The sequence below is a fragment of the Amblyomma americanum genome, chromosome 1 (genome assembly GCF_052857255.1).
Source record: "Amblyomma americanum isolate KBUSLIRL-KWMA chromosome 1, ASM5285725v1, whole genome shotgun sequence".
NCBI lineage: Eukaryota > Metazoa > Arthropoda > Arachnida > Ixodida > Ixodidae > Amblyomma > Amblyomma americanum.
The window spans coordinates 11,645,872-11,670,070 of record NC_135497.1 but is presented as its reverse complement, the minus strand read 5'-3'; the positions used below and the strand labels follow the sequence as shown (position 1 = coordinate 11,670,070).

Below are 24,199 nucleotides of genomic sequence, written 5' to 3'. Positions count from 1 at the left end.
ATGCGTTCGGTCTTTGAGCATGATATCGACGAACTTCTTGAGGCCATGTAACACTCTTAGGAACGCTGACGTCGGGTAAAAGAGTCCACCCCAGTCTTGGTGAGCAGCCAAACTGTCTACAGTAGCATTTTCTTGGCTGGAAATGCAAGCTACAAACTGCAGAGTAATTTGATGTTGTGCTTGGCTGCCAGTTATTTCTTCGAATTACCTTGAGCCGTCTTTCCCGAAGTTCTAAGTCGGCATGAATTTCATGGAACAAAACGCAGGGCTTCTTGTTCCGCTGACTGGATATGCAAAACGGAACGCAACAGTAATGCATTTTCGCTCGCTACTTCCCTCCAGCAACTGCAGTCATCGACGCGTCACTTGTCAGACGGTAACACTAAACGCACCACACAAGTAATATAAGAAACAGCGCACCAGGAGGCATACTTTTTGCTGCAACGGCAGTCAAAAGAAAATTCTGTGCTGGATGTGTGTCGTCTGCTAGAGGGTCATCTGACAGCGTCACCATCCGGCGGACGCGCGCTCTACAGCGGGCAGAAAAACCCCTGACGCTTCAGGCATGTTCTTGAGGAGGCACTGCGCGATACGTCGGGTTCTGCGCATGCGCATTTGTTACCCGCAGTGTCGTTGCATGGGCAAGATCAGTGCGCAGATTGTAAATTGTGTGTGGCAACGCATGCATTATGGAGACGTACGCTTCATGTTCCACTGCAATGTTCGTCGCCATATCTACAGAAAATGTGAGTCCTTCGCGTCATTTTCGTTTGTTCGACTGTACTGAGAGTCACCCTCCAGCAGGGATCAATGGTTTGGTTTGGTTTAACGGGGTTCACCGTCCCAAAGCGACTCAGGCTATGAGAGACGCCGTAGTGAAGGGCTCCGGAAATTTCGACCACCTGGGGTTCATTAACGTGCACGGGATCAAAATGATTCATTACAGCGATGTTGTTTCATGTGGCTTGCTCATCTTCATTGTTCTTTTTGATGGAGTTTTTATTTATTTATTATTTTTTCAAGTTTTAAAGGTTGCCTTGGTAAGCACCGTTCGTACTCGGTGGTAACCACGGTGCGAAGGCATCACTTCGAAATCCATGAACATCGGGAAGTAGATCCGGATTACAGCATAGATCGAATAATCTACTGAGTGTATAGAAAGCCTATATTGTCTAGCTAGAAGTATTTTCATTGGAAACCCCGAAATTAATGTTGAGTGCTTCATCTCAATAGCTGGCGTCCGTGGACACGTTTTCTTCACAGCGGACAATATGGCGTCTCATTAGAACGGGCATGCGAGACCCGTTCTACAATCCATTCGCATCGACAGAAAATACAGCCAAGTGGCCTTAATTCAAGGCATAATGGAGGGACAAATTAAAGGATAGGGCTAAGCACATAGTAGTTTTGTGGGAAACAAAAATAATGTTTGTAACGTGAATCGCAAGTCCACAGCGGCGGCGTCCGCTTCCCCGACGGGTAGGAAGCGCATGGCGGCAACGGTCAGACGCGAGGCCTAACGGAACCGAGAGGAAGTTGTACGCTTGACAGTAGCCTTGGAAGGTTGGCGTTCATAAAAAACACTGACTCACTTTTCTTTTTTTCTTCGAGGAATACTCCAGAGTTTTCTAGAAATGTTTCATTACGCGGTAATACCGAAATTCAACATGCAGCCACCGCCGGCGTCCATACTGAAGCCTTGGGTCCCGGTTTCTCATTAGTTGGTACCAAAGGTCGCTGTAAGAAGGGTCACGACTGCCAGCAGAGCACAAAGGTGCACTCCTCATTTGTCCCCTCGACGATTAGGGTGGTGTCAATTATTAGGCACGAAAAGCTACTCAGCCACCTGTGACTACGACGAACGCAACGGGCCAGGACGCCCGAGACGAAGAGCTACGGTCGCTATTCTGAAGCTGACATGTTCCCTATAATCACATGTCATGATCGAGCGCCACCGTTTTCAACGCAGATGGCAAGAGCCAGGGGGGATAATTTCCGAGTATGTTACAGCTCTGCGGGACTTGGTGAACGCGTGCTACTATGCCGCGTCTGAAGAGATGCTTTGCGACCAGTTCATAATGGGAGGGGCGTCTGAGAGGGTCCGTGAAAGACTATTGGTACTGGGATGGTCAGTGATGTTATAGACGAGTGTCCGCATTGCGACGCAGTATAAAGAAATGGTGGCAGACGCTAGGGGGTTTGACGCAGTAGTGCAACTTGTATGCCGCACCGTCCGCATCAGAAGTGCGTCTGGCGACAAGGCAACGGACATAGCCAAGCCAACAGAACAACTGCAAACAAATTAGTATGTGTGGTTTAGATGTTTTCATTCTTGATTCAGCTGAGTGGATTTTTTGACTTTTTATGTGTGCACTTTGCAATTGGCTTATATAGGTGTCATGAGACTAAATGATATAAATATGGGTGTCTTCGCCTAATAAGCGTTCTTTCGTCTACCATTCGACCAATGAGCTTTGTCTCCCTCCCTTGTAGGGCTTAGGCTCCCCCCCCCCCCCCCCCACACTTTTTTTTCTTCGATAAAAGTTATTCGCTCCCTCCGTCTACAAAGAGGAGACAAAGAAGTGAGCCAGAGCATGAGGTGAGCAAGCAAAAAGTTAGTAGTGGAACACGGTAGCGTTTCGATGCAGGCCAAGCGCTAAGGCGCGTTTGTGCTGAGCAATGTCAGTGCATTTTGGGGATCCCCAGCTGGTCGAAATTACTCCGGAGGCCAACTCTTTCTTCTTTCACTCCCTCCTTTATTCCTTCCCTTACGGCGCGGTTCAGGTGACCGCCGATATATGAGACAGATACTGCGCCATTTCCTTTCCCCAAAAAAGCAATTTTCAAACATCAATTTCCCTTCCTTTCCTTGAGCTGCCGTCGCGCGCTATCTGTTGGGGCAGTGGCGTACATTGCGAGGAGGAGGAGGAGTAATAATGATTGGTTTTTTGGGGAACGAAACGGCGCAGTATCTGTCTTGTATATCGTTGGACACCTGAATCGCGCCGTAAGGGAAGGGATAAAGGAGGGAGTGAAAGAAGAAAGGAAGAGAGAGGTGCCGTAGTGGAGGGCTCCGGAATAATTTCGACCACCTGGGGATCTTTAACGTGCACTGACATCGCACAGCACACGGGCGCTTTAGAGGAGGAGGGATTTTTCGTTCACGGGGAGGAGGAGGGATTTTAACGCGACAGCGTTAAGGAGCTCGTGTCGCAGAAAAGCCGGTGCCGTCGGCCGTGAGCGAAAAAAAATTGATGTGGATTAGCTCAGCTAATCCAGGATATACAAAGCGAAAGATATCGGTGTTTACTGTGTTCATTGGCGTTGACAATGTTCCAGACGGCGATGGCTTTGAGGAAAGGAAGGGCGCATAACTGGCTCCCTGGATATGTGGACGCCTCGTTCGTGCTTTGATTCGTGATGAGAGAGAGATGTGGAATGAATGAATTAGTGCTGACAGCGCTGTGGCTGACATGCGGCACTGAAGCAATACCTAGGCCGCAGCGTTCATTTGGTGATCAATTTCTCGCGATCAACCATTAACTGCATGCGACCTCCCAGGGTGGCAGGGAGGACGCGCTGCCTATCCAGTGTGCGGAACTCAATCAAAACAGGCTTTTGACACCAACGCCATGTACATGAAAGCGAGATTGAGGTCTCCACTGTCCCACGGAGCCGGTTGTGCGCCTTTCCTCTCGTGAAAAGACACGATCGCACGCGAATTGATAGAAGCGCACAGAATATGTAAGAGTGGGAGTGCATGTGTTAGCACCCCGTCGATCGTGATGTATAAAAAAGAATGTCAGTTTTTAGATATGGCATAGTATCTGCGGAATCACCTGTTCTTGTTGTGCCATATTCGAGTTTTCTACGCACGTGCTTTCAACTGTGTTCCCCCCTATCTGTCTTAACCCCCCCCTGTGGTTGATATATACGCGGCGGTTTATGAAGACAGTAAAGTGTTGCAAGTAAGCGCCTGTCCTGTCGGTTTCCTCCTTCTTTGTGTCGTGTTGTTGCGCTTTTATTCTTGTTAGCTATGAACCAACATGCCCCGGAGAGTGTTTTACTGAAAATTAAGAGCCTTTGCAAAGTTGTCAACGCGAATGAATTCTATGAACGCCGTCGGATCACTTGTTTTGTTTGATTTTTGAGGAAAGGAAATGGCACGGTAACCGTCTCTCATATCTCGGTGGGCACCCGAACCGTGCCGTAAAGGAAGGAATAAAGGAAGGAGAGAAAGAAGAAAGAAAAACTGAAAGTTGCATTTTGAAGAAAGGCGCGGCGTTGCGCGATAGCGGAACACCTGTGGCTCGGTGTGACTAGAGTCACTAAATAAAGACTTTATTTAGTGACTCTAGGTGTGACTAGGGAGCGAGAGAGAGAAAAGGCGACGGAGTCAGCGGCGGCCACCGTGCGCGGTGCGCACGGTGGAAGACTAGGGAGCCTACATGTCGCGCCCCCTCCAGGCGGCAGGCGGCATGTATGTAGGCTCCCTATGGAAGACTATATAGGAGTGGAAACTCCGCTGCCTGCGGCGACCAGAAAAGGTCACATCCCGCGGCGCCACTATCATGCTGGCGGCTCCTGGCGGCCTGGAAAGAAACTACCGCCTGTTGCGTGTTGCTCCCGTCCGGCAGCGCGCGCCTGACTTCTATTGAGGGAACTCTCGCGCGCTTCTTTACCGCTGGTAGCCCGAAGAGCAACTGGGGCTACGATTCAACCATTTGACCAGAGGCACGGACAAGAAATGTTGCTGTTGGACTTAAGGGCGCAGAAATATAGCGTCACGGAGTGCCCGCTGAAGCAAACACCCGTGTCGTCTGCTTGAGCGCGCGCCGCCGAAGAACGCGCCGGAGCCGCCTGCCCTAGTCATTGGAACGGGAATAATAATAATTGGTTTTTTGGGGAAAGGAAATGGCGCAGTATCTGTCTCATATATCGTTGGACACCTGAACCGCGCCGTAAGGGAAGGGATAAGGGAGGGAGTGAAAGAAGAAAGGAAGAAATAGGTGCCGTAGTGGAGGGCTCCGGAATAATTTCGACCACCTGGGGATCTTTAACGTGCACTGACATCGCACAGCACACGGGCTCCTTAGCGTTTTTCCTCCATAAAAACGCAGCCGCCGCGGTCGGGTTCGAACCCGGGAACTCCGGATCAGTAGTCGAGCGCCCTAACCACTGAGCCACCGCGGCGGGTAACGGGAAAAGTACCGCATTCGTTTTATCTCGCCGCCACGCCGGCGGGCCAGCGCGCGCGCGCTTCCGATTCGTCCTCCGCAGTCACGCGGTCACTCCCCGCCATAAATGGTCCGCTCGCTTCTTTCTCGCGGCCGCCAACACACAGATTGTCCGGAGTATTACGTAGCATTTGCTCTTATGGGCCGAGATAAGCGTGCACGGCCTTTTCAGTCGCGTAGTGACGCTTGTGCAGTTCATGCCTGCGTAGAGACCGCGCGGACGTCGCTTCAGCGGCGCTGGACCAAATATAGCGGCTCCGGTGATGGTTGCGGTACTTTTCCCGTTCCAGTGACTTTAGCCTGCCCGGGCGCCACTTTCTTTTTTTATCGCTGCTACTTCTACGATGCGCCGCCACTGCATGCGACCCCGTCGGCGCATACAATTGACTTTATCTGGTCGCCTGCGCTCGCTCGCACTGAAGGGAGTTTCACCTCCTAAATAGTCTTGCTCCGGGGCCGTACGTGACGTCACTCGTGCTCCGACATACGCGGCTCGCGCGGTGTTGACTAGCATAGTGAAGCTTTCAGCTTCAAAAAATGAATATCATTCTTTGTATGTTGAGTTAGTTTCAGCACACTTTTTCGGAACTGACTGAGCAGAGAGATGTGATAACTGTTTCCCACTCGCGACAATATCTTCTTCAAAGTAAGGCACGTAATACGGCACAGTTCGCAATTGACGTTACCAATAGCACTCTTGCCCTGCTACATTTTTTTGGCCCATTGAGTTGTTTCATCCAAATTGGCAAGGTTTAAAAAACATTCCTGCAATAGCCAACTTGCTCTTGTTCTTCACGACATGCACCTTGACTACAATATCTCTCTCGATGCTTTTTTTTCTTGGGTTTGAAAAAGCATGTGATTTGCTTATTTATGTATGGCTTTTTTGTCGTGCTTTAACTTGTATCCAATAGCTCTAAACTGGATCCAAGCCAGCCGTCGGCAGATTTTCCTTGCCAATTCTTAAGCATCCTGCCGTTTCCTGCAGTCTTGGACGTCCCCAAAGGCATTGCCCTTGAGCCTCAGCTTTTTACTACCTACATTATGGCTTTACCTTCAGTGTTTTGTTACATGCCCTCACTGATGGCTATTTTAAGGGGTCTGCCATCTTGCAATAAATAGCCATGTTCTAGTTCTCCAAAACAACATTTTGCATGCTCTAGAATGGCCTGTTTGCTAATGTTACTAAGAATGCACTCATATTTTTTTTATTGTGAGCAAAACTACATTTTGCCTACTTATAAGGCCTTACCGAGAAAAGTATATTCACTGGATACTGGTTGAAACACTCAGCCATTCACATGGCTCGCAATGTAGCATAGTCTCACCTCATAATGCTTATAAGCCCACCTGGAACCTAGGATATTTACACCATAACATGTACTTAGCATCGCAGTCTTCCAAGGTACTTGCGTTCAGATCCCCTGTGTGGCATCACCTTGGGCGTTCTAATCGCACATGGCACAAACCGAACTTAACTGAAATACTAAAATGAGTTCAGACCTGAGCCCTTGTTATATTTTCTCGGACTATTGTTGAAGCTCCAGTTTCACAGCCCCAAAGGTGAATCTTCAAATTTCTTCATGTCGTGCAGAAACTGCAGTTTTTTTTTAAAACTCTTTACCGTCACATAATTAACTATTCTGTTCTGACCCATGGTTCCTTCTACACTAGCCGCACTAGTACTGTTGTGCCTCAGTTAGCTCATGCCACTGCATTTCAAGATTGATTTTTGTTTTTGCCACTAAAGGCTGGAATGGCCTTCCACCTCACAAAGCTTACTAACCTCTTGTCCTTTGAGCTGGTCACTGCAGAATTCCACCCAGTAAATGATGATGTTCATCTACTGATTAAAGTGATTCCCCCAAGGCAGAGAATATTTGTAATAAGGGAGTAAATACTCATTAACGTCCACCCAAGTGCAGCCATAAAGCCACAAAGAAGAGCTACAAAGCTCTCCTTTGTAGCCGTATGGCTGTGCTTGGATGCTAATGGTTGATTACTTATACGCAAAGCTGACCACTCAAGTATTGTCATTTAGTGCTGTTTAGGTATAATAAATGTTAAAATAAATTGTTCTAATGAAGTGCTTAGTCGCTTGCTCAGCTCGGCAAGCCAATACAATGCTCTCTTACGCGTAAGAACTTTCCTCACAATCTATTTCAAGTAATATTGGGGCAGATTTACACAATAGTTTTGTCGGATGGCATACAGTTGTATTTACGCTAACTTGCACACTGTGCACAAGCTAGGCCTAGCCAACTGAACCTGTGCACTGAAAAGCTAAGCATGCATTATTGTGCCTATCTGTGTCAGATTTTTCTTGGTTTCTCTCTCTTATTGTCTCTTCAGCTAAGCAACACACCGCCTTCATAACATGGCTCAGTGAGAATGCTACGAATGCATGTTTATGCATGTGACTTTTATATATTCAGGATAGTGTTAACAGGGCTGTTGGTTCATCTTGAACGCAAAAGCCATCAACTTCAATTTGCAGCAAAGAGACACCAATAAAGACAAAAGTCATCACTGCTTTTCTGGTTTTTTTTTTCGGCATTCTTCGGCCTAACTTCAAATTGGTCTTTTCCAAGTTTCTGATGCCTATCCATGCCTCAATTAATTTCTTTCTTTGAAAACCAGACTGGCAGTGAAATAGGCATTTTGCTGAAAATGTTGATAGTCAGCAACTAATAGCACACTCTAAAAAAAACACATGTTGAGTGGTATAATCATCAGTTAACGGTAAGCAATGCTCACTTTTGCTAGCTAGATTGGGAACTGGTCACCTTTACATTCATCAGTCTACATTTTACCAATGAGTGAGAATAACTCTTAAACATTGCTTTAAAGTTGTATCAGAGAACATATGCATATATATGCCTGTCACATGCTTAAATGGCTCAATTTTCATTTTATTTTATTGTGCAACATCATAGACCTCATACTGGAAATCCAAGTTTACAAATTCTGCTTGAGATGTTGGTGTTTGCTCGAGATAACAATATTATAGGGTCATTGTATCCTGTTTCCCTGACTGTACAAAGTATTCTTTCTCAGCCTAAGCCAGGAGCCATTGCAATGCGAACCCTCCATACTGGTTCTTGCATTTCCTCTACCTGTAATCCACTTTACTGGCTCCCACATCTCATTGTGTTTATAGTAATAGAAAGACATGTGTAGACTTTTATGCAATACAAAGGCACCCACTTTGTTTTCCACTCACAGCGACATTTGAGAATGCTTTGGAGTTGCACAGAGTATATGCCAGCTTATTTTGTACATGGCAACAATGACATCGCCTTCGGCAGAACTTCCCATACTTGTTTTCAATGCTGTAGTCAGAACTTGTGCAACGGCAATATCAGCTCATGAAGGAATGCTAAAGGACTACCTGATGGCCCGCTGTCACTGTGGAGAACAAAGCCTTGCACTACAGCCAAGTGATGCATGTCTAAGCCCCTTTGTAGCCACACAGTGCTATTTCTATTGTGGCTTTAATAATGGACTGGAAAACAACAAAAATAAGTCGCTATTGTTACATTGTCACTGTTCTGAAAAATGTAGAACTGCTGTAATTAGAACTGATTTTACCTGTTCCAAACAGCTGAAAAAGTCATAATTTCTAATGTGCATTTGTGTTTGAAAGCAGTGTGCTAAAATGTGAATTTTTAATGCATACACAATTCAGACACGCAAACACACACAACTTAAATATTGAATAGATAAATATGTCTTCTGCATTAACAGTCAGCTGATTGTAGGTAGGTATTGTGCTGATTGTAGGTAGTTGGGGGGGGGGGGGAGGTTGTTTACATATTAAAATGACAACAACTGTGGAAATGCTTAGGAAAGGCTGCAAGTGCAATTATTTTTTTCTCTGTCAGCAGTGCAAAAACACTGCAGTGTGCAATTTTGAATAACTGACTCAAAATTTTAAGTATGTAATCTTAACTATTTGAAAAATGTGATTATCCCGGTTATAATTACGATCGGTTGATAGCAGCCTGTACTGTGACCTTTGCAATAAGAATCGCGTCGTTGTTCTGAAATCCTGAGGGTAGCCTAACTTTCAGAAGGGGCAGCCTTCAAGCTGTTATTTTGGCAAATCGTCGACCATTGTGAAAACTTCGCGATCGAACGAGGAGGAGTTCGCGATAGCGATGTGACGCGTTTTTCGGTCTCTTGGATATAAGTGGTCCACATGTCGTTTCCCACACGACCACGATTGTAGCTTCGACGAAAATCCCGCGGCAAAAAAAAAAGAAACGTTGACGAAACTGATGTCTCGAGTACGCCCCAATTAATACAGGCTATTCCTACTGCAAGATATCTGCGTGTTTTGCTACAAGCATGCATGCCTGTACCGCCACACGCGATTAGACAGTCACTGCCCGGCGCGCCAGTCGGAATGCTGGGACCACCCGGCTCGCTCGCAAGCGCCAAAGTGATCGTACAACATGGTTGGATGGATGGATACGGCTGAACCCTTTAAATCGGGCGGTGGCTCAAGTCACCTAGCCATGTCTTGTGAAATTTTACTCCTGTCTTGCTTTTAGCCACCAATCAGATAACCTTCGCTTGGTTACTTCTAACCTTCTAACCTCTTAAAATCTACTTTCCCTTCACTGTGCTTAAACCCCAATGCCTTGGATAAATCAGCTCCGCTGCTTTCCACTGTAGGGTGAAGCCCTTTACAGAAAAGTATCAAGTGTTCAGCCATTTCCTCCTCCTCTCCGCACGCAACGCACAACGTGTCTATCTCGTGGTACCTGACTCTATATGACTTAGTCCGCAAAACTCCCGTCCTGGCCTCAAACAGCTTCCCCTACAATTATCATATATATTTTCTTTGGCAATTTCCTGCTTAAAAATCCTGTACGTTCGCAGTGCTGATTTCGTCAGCATCCCTGTTTTGCACAGAGCTCGCTCTGTTTCTTTTTCTTAACCGATAATTGCTGATTTGCCCCCTACTGCTGTCCAGATATTTTCCGACCTTTACCTGATCATTGTGCAATGGCTTCGCTGTTTTTCTGACTGTGCATTTTTATGCTAAACTGCCTTATTGATCGCATTTTTGTCAATTACTAGGCCAATGGAAAAGCCGGGAAAGACTCGGGAAAGGCGAAAGTCAAAGCAGTCTCCAGGTCAGAGAGAGCGGGACTTCAGGCAAGTTCATAAAATTTAATATTCCTGTTAAATTGTTCATGGGTGTGTTTCATGGTCTTTATATATTTGCCCTAAATATTTACGCGTTAGAACTCCTGGAATGATCTGGTGCTAGGCCTATCTGCGCATAAATATTACCGTCGCAGAAACCACAGTTGGAAATGTGTTGCGCGCACGTAGCTATGGCCTGTAGAAGCAAGCAGCACGGATCCGCATCGCGGTATTACGGCGGCAAGTAGTCGTCAGCAGCGTTGCCATTTTCATCCTCCTTGCTGTCTGCGCCCCCCCCCCCCCCCCCCCCTTTTTTACTGGCTGCGCTGTTGGAGGGAGCGAGGGAAGGGGTTGCATTGTTGATGTTGACTGTTGGTATTGCGTTGGCGGGAGCCTGACAACAAGCTGTCTGTATGAGAAGGCGAAAAAAATGGGCCATATTGAAGTAGTATGGAGCACTTCTGCGTTGGTGCTGTGCGCGTTTCACCGGATACGCGGGAAACTGTATTCAGACGCTGGCATCTGTTCTTGATAGCCGCTCTTCGTTGCTTGTTACTGTGCATTTCCTTGCCTCAACCAGATATTTCTTGTGCTTGCAGTGTTGCATGGTTATGTAATGTGCTAGACTGAAATACGACGCAACATTTTTGTTGTAGCCGTGGTGTGCGTTTAACGCAGATGCGGTCAGATGCATACATCAGACGTCAGCGTCTGTTACTAATAGCGGCTTTTCATTTGCCGGCGCCAGTATTTCATGTTGAATTGTTTAATTTTTAGAACTAGAATGGAATAAAACATTTTTCATGGTTATGCGTTCATTTCAGCATAGACGCTGTCAAGTACACAAAGCCGCCAGCAACTGTTGCTCTTTACAGCGTTTCGCTGCTTTCCGCGATATGTTTGTGCTCACATGGTACGGTTGTTCTCATTGTTTTGGAAAATAAGTTTTTGCATTCTAGTTTAGGCGCATTAATAAAACTGGAGTCAAGCAATTTGACCCGCCCTGTAGGTTGAATCCAGAAGATATAAAATGTACCATCTAATTTGTGCAAAAATACTTATGGGAATTATTTGCACAACTTATATTGCATCACATAAAGGTGAAGGCTCAGCCTGACATGTTTAGAAGTGAATTGAAATTTTACACACCCATCCACGTAAATCAGTCAAAGCAAGTCACACATCATTAACATGGTCAATACATATCAACATAATGTACTTTTGTTCACTTATATAGCCTGCCTATGGGACCCTCATGCTAAAGCCAGTGGTGCTTCCGCATTAAGCAGTAAATTTTGACCGTACATGCGGCACAGATGATGAATACAATTTATATCTAACTTCTAAGCGCTTATATTATAAAAAGCATATCAGTTCTATGCCGAATATACAAGAGTATGAACGCTCGGTGGCAACTGTACTCTACATAGTACAAGCATTTTAAAGCCAAGCTCAAACACCCCTTTCTGTGGCCCTTCAAAGCACATCTTCATACTATTAGTTATAGCATGGCACGATCTGCTTATGTGAGGGCGTAGTTGCACCTTCACAACGGCAGGAGTACAACCCGCGCTGCCATATGCGCATGCGCTCAGATAGCTTCCTGCTGAAGAGGGTCGCGCTATGCTAAAACAGCTTTTAGCATGGTGCATACCGCTTGCTGCACATCAGCCTGAAGGTGCCAGGCGTTGGCCAGCTGTGCACACCCGTGCAGAGCCAGAACCAATCTGAGTGTGTGCATTGATGGTACACGCACTGTTCCATGTCTCTACCCACTATTTATTGTAAATTGCTGTTAGCAGAAAGCCTTTTGGACAGCAAGCCATATCTTGACTATCAATTGCGATCAGCATTGTACTAGAGGTGTAAGATTTCAAGAAAAGTGACGTATCTTTTCTTAAATATAAAACATTCCAAAAAAGAACACATAGCTCCCCTTAAGTACCTTTATTTTGCGACTCAAATCTGTAGAGAAATGAATTTTTGCACCAAAACAAACATGCTGCAAAGCCTTTTCAGGGAAAGATTGTGACATTGCATGCAGTACAGTAAAGGCATTGCGCCAGTCACTTGTCACTGCTGGGTAGGGAAATGCTTGCTTGTACACTTTTACTTTTTGCCAAGATGAGGTTTGATTACACACATAGCCATTGTCAGAATATGCAGCCCAAAGATCTTGCTTCTGAGCCCTGCAGCGTACGTGGCTCATTTTACACCCTCAGTGACCCTATTCTCTCAAAGGAAGGAAGAACTTGACCTCCACCCTCCCAAGTTTAGGACTACCAAATGTGCTGGAGAGGCTCTACACAGTTTAGACACAAACCTCTTTGGCTGCTTATCTTTGATAAATGCTGCAGACAGGATTTTTGCTTGTGCTTCCATGCAAGCCTGGGGGTATAGCCATGAGGTGGTTCGCTTTGCAACCGGCTCTCTTCCACGGTTCGCTGCGTGCTGTTGCGCTGAGAAGAGAGCTGTTCCAAGGCGAACAGACTCGAGGATATATGCCCTGTTATGCATCTTTGTTTGCATGTTACTGAACTGCGACTAGTTTTTATCGCATGTTGCAGACACGTGGGGCACCCTCCTTTTTCACTAGGTGTTGAGGAATGGCGAAAATTCATCTTCTACTGGTTGAAAAACGCTCATGAGACATGGGCACGATTTGGTTCCACGAGGTGCCAACTGCACCTGCGGTCAGTTTTTGTAACCTAGCCGATAGTGCATATACAGCATCAAAAACAAAGCTGAAAATGCATATGCCATCATCGCTACACGAAAACATGGCATTGGCTGCGGGCGCTTCATTACACTGTTCTGTACAGTAGCAGAGTGCCATCGGCAAGGTTTGTACCCTCTGTAGGTTGCAGGTGCAGGCATGCAAGTGAAGCACCAAGCTTTCAATATTCCAGACCTTTTCAGTCTAGCACGTACAGCGCACATGTAGGTTGCCCTGAAAGCACCAGGTGCCGGCCAGCTGCGCGCAAACCTGTCATGCCAGGACTATTCGGGGCATGCTCACGGGCAGCATGCAGTGGGGGTACGCACTAAGCTAAAAATCTCTTCGAAGCTACACATCACAGCCAGATAGGTCACAGTCTAGAGTTTGCTCGCAGTGGCCTCACTATGGGTGCCCCTTCCCCCCATATTGCCCGAAAAGGAGAAAATTCTTTAAATGGAACATCACTGGTTATCCCCACTTTATCACACTGAAGCTGCACCCGGTGCGGTGCGAACTTCCGGCCCAGCACGTTTACTCGCACAAACCACAATGACCTGAAACCTTTAAAGTGTAGGTAACGGTGCACCTTCTGCACCTGCCTAGTCATCCATGAAGCGAAAGGAGTCTTTGCGGGCCTGTCATGCCTTAAAAAAGGACCAACCCATCACCTTGCATTGCTTTGACTGCAATGTCACCGTGACAGCCCAGTGCAGTTTGCCTATCTTCTGGGGTCGTGTTCAAGCTAGTCACTTGTAGGAGTGGACAGGGGCACCAGAGCATTGGCAAATATGAGTGCCGGGATGTGCACAATCCTTCACAGCACATGCACCAGTAGGTACATGTTGCACTCTGCAGAGGAAGTCGCGTGAGTGCAGCCGGCTCGTTTGGTGGTTTGTTAAACAGTGAAAAAGGGAAAGAAAAGGTGTTCCCGGAGGAAATAAAATGAATAGGGCCTGTGTCTCGGAGATCGGTTGTGCTGTGAGTAGTATTAGCGGTATAGATCGCTTGGGGGACCTGACGCCATGAGTGCCATGATGAATTGCACATGGCTTCGGTACTGCAGGCCAGAACAGGTTTCGATAAGTGGATTCTAGGAATGAGCGCCTTCTCTCATTGCTCCTGGTTCGTCAGCATGGTGGATGCTGCAACTTTGCTGAAAGGCTCCGGTGAATTTGACACCCAGTGAGGGTATGCAATCAGCACATGGAAGGAAGCTGCTGTAGGTTGTCAATGTTTTGGCCAGTATTACCGGACCCTTGTGAACACCAGTGTGGGAGCACCCATACATCCATTAATCCTTGAGGCGGGGCTGGAAGCGATGACCAGACTTAATGAGAGCACGCTTTGTCTGTTTCATAATTGACTCTATGGAAGCGAGTGCTGTGAAAGAATGCCACTACAGTGTACTGCACAGGAAGGAAGCTGCTGTAGGTTGTCAATGTTTTGGCCAGTATTACCGGACCCTTGTGAACACCAGTGTGGGAGCACCCATACATCCATTAATCCTTGAGGCGGGGCTGGAAGCGATGACCAGACTTAATGAGAGCACGCTTTGTCTGTTTCATAATTGACTCTATGGAAGCGAGTGCTGTGAAAGAATGCCACTACAGTGTACTGCACAGGCCACACAGTAGATTACCCACTTGCCTTCTGGTAGTGACCAATAAAACTGATTTAACTAGACAATAGAATTGTTTCTAAGTCTTGCTTCACGTTAAGTGAACATGTTTTGTTAAGTGGCACCGGATAATATATCTCGATCTGAAGAAACGTGGCTTGGCTTGAGAGAGTTCTGAATCCATCTAGTCCATTTGTTGCGCTGTGCTTGTGCGAGTAAGTCTAAGCCACTCTTTCAGTTTGCGCCGCCACGGTGGATCAGTGGTTGTCACTCGGCTGCTGACCCGAAAGACGCGGGTTCTTTCCCAGCTGCGGCGTTCAAATATTGATGGAGGTGAAATTCTAGAGGCCAGTGTACTGTGCGATGTCAGTGCACGTTAAAAAACTCCAGGTGGTCGAAATTTCCGGAGCCCTTCACTGCGGCGCCCTTCATAGCCCGAGTCACTTTGGACATTAAACCCCCATAAACCAAACCAAACCATCTACACCTTCACTGCTGTTACTAGTAGTTACTGGTAGCACTCGCTTCTATGCTCTGTAGTAATCATTAGAGATTCAGGACTCCACTTGAATGTAGAGGTTTCACAAGGCACTAATTCCGTTAAACTTCGTGTTTATTTGTGTTCTTCATTCTCTTTGACTTTGTTGTTACACTTGTAGTTTGTTTTTCATGGTTCCTTTTTATTTAACGTCTCTCTGCGGTAAGTAATGCACATACTAGTATGATGCACGCAGTCATCTTGGATTTGTTTGCATGTCATGTCGTTCCATGTTCATGATTAAGCACTGTGTGCGAGTTCATGCTGTAATCATGTAAACTTGTTCCCGGTATGCCTGTAATAGTAGATTCTTTTTGGAGTGCAGTTCCCTGTTGGAAGAATCCATCGTTATTTAAAGAACCGTACCATCAGCCATGGTCGTGTGGGGGCCACTGCAGCTGTTTACAGTGCAGCGGTCCTGGAGTACCTGACGGCTGAGGTGTGTAAGGTGTTCTGTGGCGATTTGGCTTTTGCCCAGTATTTTTAATATCTATACTTTTTTGCTGTTTGATCATCAGTGTACTTCCGAATGTTGCAAAGTCTTTACACTAAAGGGAGACTCAAGTGACAAAGCAGGAGCAAGAAAATGGCACAGGACAAGCGCTCTCGGAAACTTTGGCTATTTGCTAAGGCATGGTTCTGAAGGTAGGTGCTTGACAAAACAAGGACAGAGGGACACAGCTTCCTTTCAGAACCATGCCTTAGCACAAAGCCTAAATTTTCATTAGCGCTTGTCCTGTGTCCTTTTCTTGTCCCTGCTTTGTCACATCGAGCCTCCCTTTAGTGTAAAGACTAACATTTGATGTTCTCTTCATGGTGTAATGTCACGTAGCATTGGAAATCTGTCATTGATTTGCGCGACCGTTCAGTCGCTGCGTTGTATAAGTTTGCTTTAGTTGTGAATGAAAGATCTTCATGGAAACCTCTTCAGAACCATGCCTTACCAACTAGCTCATCCTTCCACTTTGCTCAAGTTCTTTACTAATCTTAGCATGGCTTATCGTACTTCTGTATCCAGTAGGCTTGCAAAAAGTCCTGGCCATCAGTCAGTTAGTTCCATGGCTAGAAAAATGCTAGTTGGAAGCTTTGCATGGAGCCTATCGTTCACTTGTCATGGTTAGTGAAGCTGTTCTTTTGTCTGTCTTGCTTTTAGGTTTTGGAATTGGCTGGCAATGCCAGCAAGGATATGAAAGTAAAGCGCATCACTCCTCGCCATCTCCAGCTGGCCATAAGTGGTGATGAAGAATTGGATACTCTTGTGAGGGCAACCATTGCAGGTGGTGGTGTGGTCCCTCACATCCACAAGTCTCTGATTGGCAAGAAGGGATCCCAGAAGACGCTGTAACCCTATTCATCATTAAGCCAGTGATCATTTCGACAAGACTGCTTTTTTTTAACCACCAGTGGCCACATTTCTTCATATTCAGCTCATTTATTCGACTACAACAACCCTTCAGTCACTGCGTTGTGGAAGTTTGCCTTTGTTGTAAATAAAAGTTCAAGGAAACCTCTTGTAGGCTTGTATGCTTGCTTTAAAGGGGCCACGGACCGTACCAGTTGAATGGAAGATGAGTGTGGCATGTGGGCAGGGTGTGCCTGTCAATACCTGGGCCAAGTTACGTAACACACTATCAGGACACTTCCTTTGTGGCAACATTATCATTTTTGCACAAAGACCACACCACGCAGAGGCTTGTCTGTTAGGACATTTTGAGCTTGCACTGAAAACCTGACAAAAAATTTGGCAGCAGGGGTATTAGTGAGCGAAAAATACCCAAGGAAGCAACCTAGGAGGTGGGCAGGCCAGCTAGGTCACGCGACTGATGTCTGTGGCAGGTGGCAGTTAATGATTGCAAGAGGTTGCTGGGAATAGCAACCTGGATCACACAAATCCCAATGGCGACAGCACCTGCCATCCCAGGGCAGTGGCGCATCACTTAACCGCTGCACCAGGAGTGGTACAAGGACTCCCAGGGATCTATGAATGTTAAGTTGAGAACCAATTCTGCATATATGGGTATTAACCCATTGGTGGCTATCGCGTCATACCCTTAAGGGTGAACTGTTGTGCCCCCTCCAATTTTGTAGGCCATGTATTTGAGGTCACACTGCTCAGAGAAGTGTACAAGTATTTCGACTTGTCATGCACAGCTAGCAGAGATTCAAAAGTAGCCAAAATTGGATGTTTCTAATATTTTCTTCTGTTGCTTGGATCACTGATGTGTGCCTGGCATAGCGCTTTTACTCTCATCAAGCCTGAATTAACCCGTATATGCCTGAACTGCAGGCAACAAATAAATTCAAGTGTTTCTGATGTGAAATACTTTACACTTCAGAGTTGTCCTTCTATGGATAAAAATATTTTTCTCACCACAAACATGAGCCATCCCACAGGAAGGAGGTTAAGCGAATGCAATACCTATTGTGTGTGGCGAGTTTTAAACGAGTATAGACACAAATTTTGGGTGCGCGTTTTGTTTGTAATGATGCATAAGGCATTATTATACATAGATAACCACCTGGTATTCTCGTACGACTGCTAAATAATTTATAATCGCATTTATTTTTCGTCCTGTTTCGGTTTCAGCAGCCGAAAGAGGACTGCGACGTCAACGTGTACTTACAGGCCATGTGAGACATGTAAAAACTGCAATATAATCGCTGCTTCCTCATTGGTTGTCATTCCAGCTCTTGAGGAAGGCTGGCTTCAGCACTGCAGTAAATTAAAACAATGAAGCAGCGACCCTGAGCTTTGTCACGATGGCAATCTTGCATTCTTGTTCGAAAAATGAGGGGGGAGATGTCCCTTTATCTGTACGAGACAGAAGTTGTGTAAAGGATGTGAGGAGCGGGTCGAGACAGGTACTCATGAAGGGAAAAGATCATTGTAACCTTTCGACAACTTCTTTTTACAGCTGGCGGTGACTGTTGGGGCTTCATGTTCCAGCAGAATTGGGGGCAGCGCCTTCCACCTTTTAGAAAAAGAATACAGTGGAGGACGACTGGCTAATCTTTCCTCATGCTAACCTCTTCAGTCACCAGAGCAGCAATTGCAGTGGCACCATGTGTAGCAGTATATATAAGAAAAAGAGAACCGAAACAAGGATGTTCTTCAAAGTGTATGCTATATTTTGGTACAAGCTTTGTATTTGTGCACAATTTCACTGCACTGAAACTTTGTGCCATTCACCTCATTTGGTAAAAGTAGCCTTCCTGCCCTGTAATAGCGGGAAAATACGATGAACAAGATGCAAGTATACCAGTACATGTCGCCAAGTGTAGCATGCAAGGAGCCCCAGGGATGCACACCTCCACCATTGCAAAATGACGCAGGCAAAAGAGGCGAAGGACACTGCATACTAAGACGGGCCGCTGCAATAACTGAAAGCTGTAAGACTGGCCTTCGGCTTTGAATTCTTCGGAGGCTGGCGCTCAACGAAGATGACGACGAGAAGCGCCCAACGCTCCGAAGCTCGAGTGCCGAACGCTCGGTCCCTTGTGCATGCTCTGGACTGAATGCTGCCGCTGGTCTGTGCCTGGACTGTACCACTGGTTGTTCGCGATGCTGTGCTTCACAAGACGTTTCTTATTACAAGTGGTGGAGGTGCCAACGATCCCCTCGCCCTGGAGCCTCGCAACCGCGCATTGCCTACCGCCTCTGCAATGCCTGAGACCGTCACCCAAACCACTTCACCGCTTCCGTCAGCTGTCTTCTGTTCATGCGCCGCCCGCCAGCGTGACCCGACCATCTTCAGCGGCACAGATGACACGGATGTGGAGGATTGGTTGGCCTCCTATGAACGCAAAAGCACATACAATAAGTGGGACGATAGCATCAAGCTCACCAACATTATCTTTTATTTGAGCGATGTAGCCAATCTCTGGTTTTGAAACCACGAGGCTGACATCTCAAGCTGGGTAGCCCTCAAAACCAGCCTGACAGAAGTATTTGGCCGTCCCGCAGTACGTAAGCTTCGCGCCGAGCAACGTTTGCGAAGTCTGGCCCAGCAAACCAGTGAAAACTTCACCAGTTATATAGAAGATGTCGTCGACCTCTGCAAGCGTGTCAACCCTTCTATGAGCGAGGCCGACAAGATCAGACATATTATGAAAGGCATTGAGGATGATGCCTTCCAGATGCTCGTCGTCAAAGATCCCCAGACTGTTTCGGTGTCATCGGCTACTGCCAAAGCTTTGATGAGCTCCGCAAACAGCGCCTTTCCACCCGGAGTGCTGGCTATCAGGAGGCCACACTTTCCGGCTTCGCTCTAACAGGGGACGGTGCCCTGGACCAACAGTCGCTCCTCCAGCGCGTCCAGCAGTTTGTACGTGAGGAAGTCTCATGCCAGCTATCTTTGTCTACCTGCCCGCCTAACGCCTGCACCGTCGCTCACTCCCAACCTACAGCGTGTTATCGAGGAGCAGGTCGCTGAAGTCCTGCCACTTCCTCCTCAGCCACCCCTGATCACGGCTCCTCTGACGGACGCCGATGGCGTGGTGCGGCCGCGGCCCTCACCTGCTTCCCCTGTCTACAGGCCACCTACCCGGCAGTTAAAGCCCCAGCGACCTGCAACCCCACCTTGCCGTACTGTTGCCCGCCCCCGATCACAGCCGCAGCCACTCAACCCCTGGCGCACACAAGACAACCACCCTATCTGCTTCGCCTGTGGCATTGTTGGCCACGTGGCTCGTTTGTGTCACAGTCGTGACCACCGTCCCTACGATTATAGGCATGAGCCGACGTACGACCTTCCACCGTCGTCCTCGCCCGCATCACACGAGCCGCCTCCGGATTCTTCTTCTCCCAGTTACCATTCCCGCTCCCACCGCTCGCCGTCTCCTGCCCGCCGTTTCCGTTCTCCGATGCCAACCCGCCGTCCATGCGTAAAACTAACAGCCGCAGTTCCGGAGGCAAGAACTGCATTGCCAGCGACTCACTCAAGACCTGTTTCTGTGCCTGCCAATATTATTACCGTGTTCGTTGAGGGAGTCGCCGTCGAACCACTTGTTGACACTGGCGCAGCAGTTTCCGTTCTCAGTCACACCCTCTGTCGCAGACTCAAAAAAGTGACGACGCCCCTTTCTCCCGTTTCTCTCCGCATCGCCGCAGGTGCCGATGGCGGCGGCCGATCGCCCAAAAACTGCATTCGTCACACCCAATGGGCTCTATGAATTTAATGTCATGCCCTTTGGCCTCTGCAATGCACCCGCCACATTCGAGCGCATGATGGACAACATACTCCGAGGGCTCAAATGGCACACATGCGTTTGTTATCTAGACGACATTGTCATCTTTTCCTCGGACTTTTCGTCTCACCTCCAGCGCCTTGAGACTGTTCTTCGCTGCCTGGCCGACGCTGGCTTCCAACTCAATTTGAAAAAGTGCCGCTTCGGAGCTCGGCAGCTCACTATTCTCGGACATGTCGTGTCGAAGGATGGCGTGCTCCCAGACCCGGCCAAGTTGCGAGCTGTGGCCGAATTTCCGAAGCCCACTTCTGTAAAAGACCTCCGCAGCTTCGTCGGTCTCTGCTCCTACTTCCGCCGCTTTGTCCACAATTTCACCATCATCGACCCCCTGACCAAGCTCCTGTCCATCCACGACATTTCAGCCTGGTCGCCATCCTGTGACGAAGTGTTTACGACACTCCGTCGCCTCCTGACCACTCCACCAAATCTGCGTCACTTCGACCCTCGTTCTCCGACGGAACTCCACACCGATGCCAGCGGCATCAGCCTCGGTGCAGTATTCGCTCAGCAAAAGCAAGGCTTTGACGAATACGTTGTCGCTTACGCTAGCCGGACACTCACAAAAGCTGAAGCCAACTATTCTGTCACCGAGAAGGAGTGTTTTGCCATCCTTTGGGCGATTGTCAAATTTCGCCCCTACCTATACGGGCACCCTTTTGACGTCACCAATCACCACGCCCTCTGCTGGTTGTCCTCTGAAAGATCCCTCTGGTCGACTGGCGCGCTGGGCTCTGCGACCCCAAGAATACGACATTCGCGTTATCTATCGTTCCGGCCGCAAACATGCCGATGCTGATGCCCTCTCACGTTCCCCTGTACCATCTGAGGCAGTGCCTTGTATATCCGCCCTGCCTTCTTTGACGTTTGAGTCCACTGATATGGCTTCCGAGCAGCGCAAAGACCCGTGGATCACTTGCCTCTTAGATCTCTTATCTGGCCAATTGTCTCGACCTCCTTCCCATGCTCTCCGTCGTCAGTCCCACCATTTCCCCATCCGAGACGAGCTTCTGTACCGTCGCAACTACGTCCCGGATCGTCGCAAGTGGCTTCTCGTCATTCCGACACATCTGCGCTCCTTCATTTGTTCTTCCTACCTTGATGATCCCCAGTGTGCACATGCCGGATTCTTGAAGACCTTCACCCGTCTACGACAGCGGTACTACTGGCGTGGGATGGCCCGTTATGTCCGCCAGTTCGTTCAGTGCTGCACCGCATGCCAGCGACGAAAACATCCACCTCGCAGACCCGCCACTCCTATGCAGCCGCTGCCTTGCCCAGCGCAGCCCCTCGAGCATGTTGGCATCGACCTCTGCGGCCCTCTTCCCAGCACATCAACCGGGAACCACTGGATCATCGTTGCCATCGACCACTTTACACGCTACGCTGAAACATCGCCTTTACCATCCGGTACAGCCCACGACATTGCATCCTTCATTCTTCGCCATGGTGCGCTCAAAGAGCTGCTCAGTGATAGAGGTCCGGCCTTCAGGAATGCAACGTCATTCACTGCACCAGCTCCGCCTACCATCCCCAGACAAATGGCATGGTTGAGTGTTTTAACGCACCCTCTGCGACATGCTGGCCATGTATGTTGCTTCCGACCATTGTAACTGGGACCGCGTTCTTTCTTCTGTCACGCTTATAACTCCGCTGCTGAAGCCCCCACCGGATTCTCTGTACCTTCTCCTGTACGGCCGTGAGCCTTCTTACACAATGGACACCATTCTACCTTACCGCCCTGATTCTTCCGAATTTACTCTTTCTCAAGCCGCAACTTATGGCGAAGAATGCCGACAGCTTGCCCAGTCCTTCACTTCTCACTCCCAGCAGCAGCAGAAAAGCACCCGTGATCCCCCTGCACTTCCTCCCGCTTACCTTCCCGACTCTTTGGTCTGGCTCTGGGTACCCTCCTCAGGTCCCGGTCTTTCCTCCAAACTTGTTAGCAAGTACCAGGAACCCAACCGTATTCTTCAGCAGACATCCCCTGTCAATTACCTGATCGAACCCCTTAAGCCATCCCCTGGTCATCGTCGCCGAGGCCGCGAAATTGTCCACACAACCCGCCACAAACCATACTACGACCTTGCTGTCGTCACATCGGCCTAGGCCGCCAGGATGGCGCCCTTTCGCCCGGGGGGAATCGTAAGACTGGCCATCGACTTTGGAATCTTCAGAGGCTGGTGCTCAACGAAGGAGACGACGAGAAGCGCCGAACGCTCCGAAGCTCGAGCGCCGAACGCTCGGTCCCTTATGCGTGCTCTGGACTGAACGCTGCCGCTGGTCTGTGCCTGGACTGTACCACTGGTTTTTTGCGACGCTGTGCTTGACAAGACGTTTCTTATTACAAAGCGAAGGTTCCTTCCCGTGCTTACCGCACTTGCAATAAGTGCCTTCGCCGGATGATGCTAGATTATCACCAAGGCCAGGCTGTTTCAATCGATCAAGAGAGCGGCCCAGAATAATAACTAGAACGAGCAGAACATCTCGCAAGAATATTATTTCGTGGTTATTATAGTCTCCCATACATGAACAATGGCCAGAAACCAAGTGCCATTGGTGCTGGCGTCTCTTTATGCTGGCTCCTTCACTAGGTTTGAAATGCACATGCAATCGTGCAGGCCGGCAGCACTGGTGCAGCGGCAGAGAAAAGTAAACAAGAAAGGGTGAACAATGTGCCCGGACAAGATGGTGTCGAGCTCATTTCCGGCTTCACAAAATGTCACTCCTAAAATTTCCTCCCTCGATGCTGTAGATGCCTAAAACATACAGACAACAAACATTAGGGACTGACTCTGAGTGCGAAAAACCAGGGGAGGGAATGGCTTTATGAGCACTTGGCTTGTGAAGACTGGCCGCGTGACATCACGCTCTCTCCAGACTACGCCAGCCAGGCAGACAGATCGGCTCGTCGCACTTGAGCCGTATGCCGTGGCAACGCCGCAGCCGCGCTCCAACAGATGTGCTCCGCTAGGGTAGAGGGAGAGGAGGTGTCGCCTCACGGGGGGGGGGGGGGGGGGGGGGGGGTATATATACAGTAGAACCTCGTTGATACGTTCCCGGTTCGTACGATTTCCCGGTTCATACGATCAAAATCGAGGGCAAGAAAAAATGCCCCATAGAGTTACGTGTATTTGTTTCCCGGTTTATACGTTCCCGGATCACATGATTTCCCGGTAAATACGTTCAGACTTTAGAGAAACAATACGTTTTGCGACGAAAAGAAGAAGAGTTGGCTGAGAGCAGGCACACGCGACTTCTTCCTCCATGCTTGCGTGAGCATGGCGTAAATCGCCGCCGCGGCGGTTTCTCCGCTCGGCGCGGTGGCATGTCAATGGCGCTGCCCCACCTACTCCTCCAGTCTCTCCGATTCCTAGCAGGGTTAGTACGTTCACTATATGCAGCAAACAGGAAGCGCTCGCGATATCGCTTGGTTTCCGCCAGTCAAGCGAGCGCCACTCTGGTTGCTTTATAGCCGGTAAACAGGGTGGTTCTGCTCTCTGGTTGCGTAATCGGTACGCACAAGCCCGTCAAAATTTTTATCTCCTAATCTACCGCAGATTTGACTATGCAACTTTGTTTTGGTCGACGCGGGTTTATTTTGATGATTGCCTACTTTTAAAGCTCCCAGACACCATCATCATCAGTTCCCACCACCCTGTGGTCGGACGAATAGCTACCGATTC

At 48.2% G+C, this 24,199-nt stretch overlaps 1 protein-coding gene across 3 annotated transcripts; it reads left to right on the top strand.

Annotated features, from left to right (window-relative positions):
* The first annotated feature begins 630 nt into the window (after positions 1–630).
* On the top strand, positions 631–23,542 carry LOC144110076 (histone H2A.V). Of its 3 annotated transcripts, none has more exons than XM_077642892.1 (4): positions 631–746; positions 10,326–10,403; positions 15,595–15,708; positions 16,423–23,542. In XM_077642892.1, exons 1-4 carry the CDS (start codon positions 690–692, stop codon positions 16,612–16,614), a joined length of 441 nt encoding a protein of 146 aa, XP_077499018.1. In that variant the 5' UTR covers positions 631–689; the 3' UTR covers positions 16,615–23,542. The 3 variants fall into 3 exon arrangements, with proteins under 3 accessions (XP_077499018.1, XP_077499030.1, XP_077499024.1); XM_077642904.1 differs by lacking the exon at positions 631–746 and adding an exon at positions 5,340–5,503; XM_077642898.1 differs by lacking the exon at positions 631–746 and adding an exon at positions 5,340–5,509.
* The last annotated feature ends 657 nt before the right edge of the window (positions 23,543–24,199 follow it).

Excerpts from the sequence above, each read along its gene's own strand:
- LOC144110076 (XM_077642892.1), top strand. The coding sequence starts at position 690 with ATGGAGACGTACGCTTCATGTTCCACTGCAATGTTCGTCGCCATATCT. Across the intron at positions 747-10,325 it reads TCGCCATATCTACAGAAAAT|GCCAATGGAAAAGCCGGGAA; the intron begins GTGAGTCCTTCG and ends GTCAATTACTAG. Across the intron at positions 10,404-15,594 it reads CAGAGAGAGCGGGACTTCAG|TTCCCTGTTGGAAGAATCCA; the intron begins GCAAGTTCATAA and ends TTTGGAGTGCAG.